This window comes from Asterias amurensis, chromosome 14 (genome assembly GCF_032118995.1).
Source record: "Asterias amurensis chromosome 14, ASM3211899v1".
Classification (NCBI taxonomy): domain Eukaryota; kingdom Metazoa; phylum Echinodermata; class Asteroidea; order Forcipulatida; family Asteriidae; genus Asterias; species Asterias amurensis.
The window spans coordinates 17,152,245-17,160,228 of NC_092661.1; the positions used below are offsets into that span (position 1 = coordinate 17,152,245).

Sequence of the window (7,984 nt, forward strand, 5' to 3'; positions counted from 1 at the left end):
GCCTATATTGTGTACGCGTCCATTTTGTTAGCAGCGCCCGTGTGTCACGGCGCGAACTGTGACCATTCCTCGCAGCCGACCAATCACCGAGTGGTCAGAGTTATTTGTGTACATGTCGAACTGAGATAATCAAGATTAGAAGAATCTCTATTATTTATGATAAAAAAAAACATTTAAAAAAATTGACTGCTAAATATTCGGAGCATCGTTAAAACTATAGGCCCTCGGCGATGTCGAAACCATGACGTAGTATGGAAATATTGACTGGTCTATGAGGGGCACAGTTAAAAGTATGGGTCCAAGGTGATGTCAAAACCTTTTTATACCCGAAGCGAAGCTGGGGGCATAGCCATGGTTTTGACATCACCGAGGGCCTATAATTGTAACAGTGCCCCGATTATTAAGCAGTCAATATTTATTTTATATACCGATTAATCAACAACACTGAATACGATGAAAGGTCATCTGCGAAGGTGACACGGAACGCTTAGCCTTGCTCAAGGCAGTCGCATTATCCACTCCGAAAAAAAGACCGCCGTTGTATAAAACCCACCCGTATTCACTCTGCGTGACTTGTGTGAACAGTATTCGTACGATCTGACAGTGTGTATACGGGTGGGTCATGCGGTGTGATCGCACGCACCACGAACAGGGTATACGGGTGGGTTTACAGCGGCGTCTTTTCGGAGCGAATAATGCGACTGCCTTGAGCAAGGCTACGGAACGCTAGTCGTACATGTACATGTAAGCCCTACATCATTCATTACACACGAACGACCTATTTGCGACCATTATTTAGTCAACTATGACGCCATCTTGATAAAAAACAAGGGGGCATAGCTATTTCCATGACTCCATTTTTAACCAATCAGATTACAGGATTCTATATATTATATTATGAGGTATATAACAAGCACTACGGATCAGTAAAAAATAACAAATAAAATAAAAACATTGCATTGATAGTGTGTTGTGGCATACGTGTAGACTTTACTCCATAACGTACCACGAGCGGCCAATGTAGGACTGCTAGAAAACTACATTTCGGAGTTATGTGATTACAAGACGAGACGTGATACTAGGGAGAAATCATGCAAGAGTTACCGGGCAAAGATGGGGGTCTTTACGGGTGGGTTGCAGTATTGACAACGTGGGCTGTCATGTTAATCAGTACGTTTTTATTTAAAGGACTTGGGATAATGTTGACAACTTTACAGGAGCAGTTTGGAACAACTACGACACTCACTGGTTGGGTTTTTGCAGCAACTGGCATCACCGCCGGAGTGATAGGTAATTATTAAAGGCAGTGGACACTATTGGTAATTACTCAAAATAATTATTAGCATAAAACCTTACTTGGTAATGAGTATGGGGAGCTGTTGGTAGTATACAACATTGTGAGAAACGACTTCCTCTGAAGTAACGTAGTTTTCGAGAGAGAAGTTATTCCCACGAATTTGATTTCGAGACCTCCGAATTAGATTTTGAGGTGTAGAAATCAAGCATCTGAAAACAAACAACCTCGTGTGACAAGGGTGTTTTTTCCTTTCATTATTATCTCGCAACTTCGACGACCAATTGAGCTCAAATTTTCGCAGGTTTGTTATTTTATGAATATGTTGAGATACACCAAGTGAGAAGACTGGTCTTTGACAATTATACCATTAATGGGGACATTTATAAATATCTTTTTTTGTTTTCTTGACCAAAGTCTCTCTATCTTCATCAACTCAAAATAAACATGCAGACAGGTATAAGACTCTGCTATTATATTTAGCTTGTTTTGCAAGAGCCCGGGGGCTCTGAAAACTCCCGGCCACCATTGACCTTTGACCTTAGCCATCGCCAGTTGTTTTGTGATGCTCTGTCCCCAAACTGTTAATTTGATGGCGAGCGCCGTACTGCAGCTACGGTACAGCTTTTTGGCTTAGGGACCCTCATTACGGATGAATTCTAGCCCGAGTGTCGTTAGAGTACATGTTTATCCTTATGAAATGTCATGGTTTTCACCATTAGAAACAAACAAATAGGCCTAATGTGTTTAAATGGGCAATGCAGTGTCCCTATATTGCTAAAACATTGAAACTGAACTGATGTATTTTATAGTCTTTTTTAAATGATCTCAAAGAAGAAAAAAAAAAACTACAGTGCACCCGGTTTCTTTGTCTGCTAAGTTTTAACCAAAATAATCAAATTGGTTTTTTTGTACTATCATTTATGTTTCTTACACGCCATCCTTCATGATAAGTTGTTAAAATTGATCAATAAAGTTTAATTTAACTGTTCATGAATTCTCCTCTCTATTTTTACCCCTCTAGCTCCTTTTGCCGGACTAGTTGGCCGACGATTTGGGACCGGTGTCTCCATTTTGATGTGTGGGTTCATGGTCGGTGCTGCGTGTGTTGCTGGATCGTTTTCATCTAGCATTTTCCAGCTCGCTTTGATATTAATGGTGTTTGCAAGTGAGTGCTTTAATTACATTGAAAGGAATCTTAGTCTGGCCTTGGATAAAGAAAAACCTCTCGCAAAGTACGTTTCAATTTCCTATCTGGGTAGAACTCTGGGTCTGTAAAACCAATAGACAAATCTCCCTTTATCCTCTTGAAAAACAAATTCGGGATAAAGACGTACTAGCCTAAACATCTGACGTCACATTTCGAGGCTCGTAAATAACGCCAAAGAGTGGCATCGTAGATAAATCCCCATACTAATACCTTTCGCCTACATTCATTTAACATAGAGTTACGCAGCCAAATTCTACACTAACATTACATGCATTTACATGTACTGTACGTAATACACACGTGGACACTGCATGCAGACGACCGAAAGTAAGCTTTCCGTATCTGTGTTTGATTGTCCGATGTGATATTTGTTAGCAGCATCCCCTCCAACAAATCAAAACACAGCTATATGGAAAGCTTATGTCACTGCACGTTTATCCAATGAAATCATTGTATCCAATGAAATCACTGATTCTAAAAAGTAAGTAGGCCTACCCGTTTTTATCTCTTCGGATTAAGACAGGGGACCAATGGGGACAGAGCCAGTCAAGTTGGCTAAATCATTCCGGGAAAGGGCGCACTATGGGTGCGTTCGTTTAGCTTCCCTGGGTCGACCCCGATGTTGCGTATTATATTTTTTTCCAGCACGAACGTGGGCACACAATTACCCCACGTTCGTCCTGGAACCAGGAAAAAAAACCCAGACACGTCACCACGTGAGCCCCACTTGTGGATTGGGTCACTTGGGGCTGGCCCGAGGTGCACTGACGTCACCACGGGAAGGCTCACGTGGTGGCGTGTCTGGGGTTTTTTCCTGGTTCGAGGGCGAACGTGTGGGGTAATGGGAGACTTTTGGAAAGCTCTGCCACTAGAGGGCAGCAGACCTACCAGGTAAGGGTGCACAACTCCTATAGCAAACAATGGTAAATGCTAAAAATTCAAAAACACTCAAAAAATATTTAGGAGTCTCTCAGCCTCTTGAAAATTTAAATCAGATACATTGTCATACAACTAAACTTCAGATTTCTTCTCAAGTTTTGGTAGGTCAGCATTTTGGAATTTTTGCTAGTTACCCTAGAAGAAACTCTCCCAAAATCTCATGCACACCGCTTGTCATCCTTGGGGAACTCGTGTCCAGTACGTCCTGTTCCAGAACAGTTTGGTTTATGCTGGCAATGGGTTATATGAAAAACAAAATACAGTTTTGCTAAATCTAAAATACAAAATCAAAAACACGCAAAACACAAGGTATTTGCTGTCAGTGACCGTCACTCATGCTTCTCCTATTCCCAAGTTGTTGACATTACCTGGTGAAGAGCGCCCTCTCTTGGTGATTGGCAGATAGTCTAAAGTTTCCCATTGTGTGCCCACATTCGTCCTGGAAAAAAATAAAATACGCAACATCGGGGTCGACCCAGGGAAGCTAAACGAAAGCACCCTATATAAATTTTCAACCGAGCGCAGGTTGGCCAAGACTAGCCTATTCACCGGTATCTCTCATCGCCTACACCCGTTCGATTCCCGGGCTGCGTAAGTTGATTCTTTTCTCAAGACCGTATAACAAGTTCTGGTGGTGTAGTCAAAAGCATTTAATGCTACGTTAATTCATTTCGTACAGGTTCTGGACTTGGAGTATCAATGGTTCTCTCCAAAGCAGCAATTGCTCAACGGTTTCAAACAAATTTTGCAACAGCCGTCGGAGTTTCTAAAACAGGGTCTTCCATAAGTTTACTTTTATTTGCACCTCTGACACAACTCTTCCTGGATACGTACGGCTGGAGGGGCACCATGTTGCTTATTGGAGCAATCTCGTTTCATATTGCCTTATGTGGCGCCCTCATGGTCGTTGTTGATAAGAGGAGGACATCTGAAGTGAGAAATTATCACAAGATTGAACAAGAAGAAAATCAATCTGGGCAAGAAACCAACCACCGATGTAGCACATTGTGGAAGTATGTAGTCGACAGCTTAGATATGAATCTACTTCGTAATCCGCGTTACTGGGCAGCAGCAGTTATTTATTGTTCTACCTTTGTTACATTCGATATGTGGACAATTTTCTTTGTGTCGATGGCTCAATCGAAAGGATTCTCTCCCGAAGATGCGGCGATATTTGTCACCGTTGCGGGCGTTGGTAATCTGTCGTCGACACTAATCCAAGGACTAATCATGGACCGACTACTCAAGTCTTATTTGGGCTTCATGTTTGTGATGTTGTTCACATCATCTGCTATGTTCTGCGCAACTCCGTGGCTGGACTCTTATTGGCTCATGATGATGTCAACTTTCTTTGTTTTGTTTTGCCTTGGTGCCCTCACTTGTCTTCAGGATCTTCTGTTCAAACAAGTCCTCGGTGTGGAGAAGATGGTCGGTGTATACGGCTGGCTGGCAGTAAAGGGGGGTGTTCTACGGCTGGTCCTAGTTTTTCTTCCAGGTAATAAGTATATACAGCAATCCTTCCCTGATATTGAATGCTTGGTGGTAGCATACACGGCGGTGTGGTAGCGGGAAAATTTCATTATTTTGTACAATCGATTTGCAAATTAAAAGTACATTAATCCGGGACTGACCGGGGCCCAAATTCATGGCTCTGCTTACAGAAGCAGGGAATTATATGCTTACGGCAAGCGTATTTCATGGATTTGCGGCGAATTTTGGCTTCTGCGCGTGTGTACTCCTAGCTTTTAATCAAGTGATCTATGGCATGGCGTCTTCTTATTGGCCAACAACTCATCACGCTCATCGCATTATGCATTACATTTCTCCCACCAATATCTGTGGCAAAAAGTAAAGAAAAACATAAGGCCCCAAAACCAGTTGCTAAAGGCGCTTCGCGGCTCCGCCGCTCGCGCTGGTCTTTTTTCGTGTGTGACGTGCTTGACATCTGCGGGTGTCGCGTGCGCCTTGACTAAAGGCTAGTGTACTCCACGTTACTCTAGGCATTCTACGCATACAAGGCTAGTGCAGAAATTCGGCGATTGCACGTAAAGCGGGTAATCGTGATCGGAATCGTGATCGTGATCGTAAGCGCAGAATAATATTGGGCGGTAAGCAGAGCCATGAAATAGACCGATTGCGCAACCAATGTTTACATGTGATCACGTATAAAAACACAGCTACACAGTAAAGACATGTGAAGACTCGTACCGATGGACCATTGGCTGTATTTTCGATAAATAACACTGTTAACTAAAAACGGAGCCCTTAAAGTTGAATATTGTGACAATGATTTAAATCACATTTGCTGTTTGATGTTACCAGTATTCTACTACAAAATAGGTTTCTTTTGAGAGTATGGTTTATAGACTACGTAAATTACTGATAGTTTGAGCGAGCTCACGCGCCGTGGATTTTGCGTTGTGCACGGCGTGAAGTTGGGGTGTGATAAGGGAGATCGCGAAGTTGTCCCACTCATAGCTGATTAAAGAGATTTTTGTTGAAAATGTTGGCAACAAAATCATTACAATGAGGGGCAATGTAAAACCACACTTTCTGTGCACAACACATGACATCATGTGAACATTCTCTTGGAGTTTCCTATTTGGTGGAACTGTGTTTACCCATTATTGGCATTGTTCAGCCACCGGTAAGGTCTCATGTTATAAACTCCAGAATATTCTTCAGTGATTTCGAGAATTTAGTCCTTTTTGAGCAAAACAATGCAACAGTAATCTTGTCTTTTTAACGCACGTTTATATGCAGTACGCCGTGTTTGTTAACATCCAATACCCACTGTAGGTCACGTAACGCACGGAGCGCAATGATCGCTGTGTAGCCCAACCCTTCAACCCGTCGCAGCGCAGTACAACCCAGGTACCATCGCATTGTCTAGTCCCACAAAGAGCTCAAGATGGCTGAAGGATTGCTGTATATTATAGTTTAGATTTACGTACTGATTGATAATACAATGACAGACTATAGAAACGAATTGGTTGCGTCAATACTGATACTACCATTATAGGCCTAATGTTATTCAAATGACGGTGTCCATTTCGCGTTTCCAAACAACACGGGAAAGACAATTTAACACATGAGTTGCTTAAGTCGTGTTGAAGCTTTTATCAAACATCCATTTAAGAAGGTTGCAATCTTGGCTTTGTCTTAAGATTTAGATTGATGAGGAATGTAAGTTAACCAAACTCACCTCACATTATTTTATACCAGGTTATTTTTCCCGTTTTAATATTAAGTTCATTTCTCTTCGTCTTTTATGTTTTTAGGATTGTTCTATGACCTTAGCGGCAACTTCAATGGAGCATTTATCTTCATTGGTGCTGTGCAGTCTCTGGGTTTGGTTCCTCTGCTGGTCCTCATGTATCTAAAGATCGTCCACTGACTTCAACAACAGCAACTGGCCTCGTATAACAGGGACAATTTATGAAAACTTTATGATATTTTGATATTCTATTCCAAGAGACAGATGCACGACTTGTTCTAATAACCTTTTAGGAGGTGCATTTATGGCGATATAATGCCATATTGAAACAAATTGATTCTATCCAGTCCGTCTCAGGTGTGATACTAAACTTGATTCAAGTCCCGTTCTTGTGCGAGAGGTCCCTAAGAAGCATATCGTGCCGACTATAAAACCAAATCTAACTAGTGTGGTCCGGGGACGCGGCAAGGTGGGGGATGCCGATGTGGCAGGATATTCTGTATGCGTGTCCCCCCCCCCCACACCCCGGAGATTCGGTCCCCCCCCCCCCCAATGGCAAATTGTGTACAAAGTACTTCTATGCTAGCGCCCTCTTGGAATCATCCTCCTGCAGTCCATGTTAAATTCCCTAATGGGGGACCAAATCTCCGGTGGACAGAAATCTCTGGGACACCGGCCGCGCAAAAGTTTCTGACGTTTAGGCGATGGGACTGACAATAAAATGACTCTCACGGAATTGGGACTCAAGTCAAGTCTAGGTAACGATACTCCTAAGATCATTTAAAACCCGGTTGCGATGCCCCAACCCTGCAGCGTGCGGTATGTTGACAAAACGTGTATACCTCACTTGCAATGCTGATTTCACGCTTATTCCAAATAGAACCTATCTTTCGGAAAGATAATAAGCGTCTTGAGTATCTTGTTTGTAGATACGTTCGCTAAAATAAAATAAAACACCTATGTCATTCGGGACTGTCTAAGAAATGGTTTTCACCCGTTTGTTAGAAAAACTGAACGAGCAATTAACTTAAATTTCGGGCAACTGGCTACTTTCAACCAAATCAAACGCATTACATCATATGTTTTTCATTTCATTTACAGTAATTACTTTCTTGAACTGTTCTTGACTATCTTTGACTTAATATCCACAATGATGTCTACACCCACTCACCCCCACGCACAGATAAATGCTTCTTGACTTGTGTCCGAGGCTTATACGGTCGGGGCTTTTACACGGTCGTGTCTCTTTAGACCTTTAACTTCAATAACAATACAGCTGTTGTGTATTGTGTAATCCGCATGCAATCACATCAGGAAAAAAACA

The 7,984-nt window shown here is 42.2% G+C and overlaps 1 protein-coding gene across 1 annotated transcript; it reads left to right on the top strand.

Moving 5' to 3' along the window:
• The first annotated feature begins 1,091 nt into the window (after window positions 1-1,091).
• LOC139946743 (monocarboxylate transporter 12-like) lies at window positions 1,092-6,840 on the top strand. The gene is made up of 4 exons (XM_071944409.1): window positions 1,092-1,290; window positions 2,319-2,462; window positions 4,123-4,938; window positions 6,725-6,840. The coding sequence occupies exons 1-4, from the start codon at window positions 1,092-1,094 to the stop codon at window positions 6,838-6,840; spliced, it is 1,275 nt and encodes a 424-aa protein (XP_071800510.1).
• Window positions 6,841-7,984: the final 1,144 nt, after the last annotated feature.

Bases quoted from the DNA above. Each gene is read 5' to 3' on its own strand.
- LOC139946743 (XM_071944409.1), top strand. From the start codon at position 1,092: ATGCAAGAGTTACCGGGCAAAGATGGGGGTCTTTACGGGTGGGTTGCA. The intron at 1,291-2,318 runs GTAATTATTAAA...TTACCCCTCTAG, and splicing joins CATCACCGCCGGAGTGATAG to CTCCTTTTGCCGGACTAGTT. The intron at 4,939-6,724 runs GTAATAAGTATA...TTATGTTTTTAG, and splicing joins GGTCCTAGTTTTTCTTCCAG to GATTGTTCTATGACCTTAGC.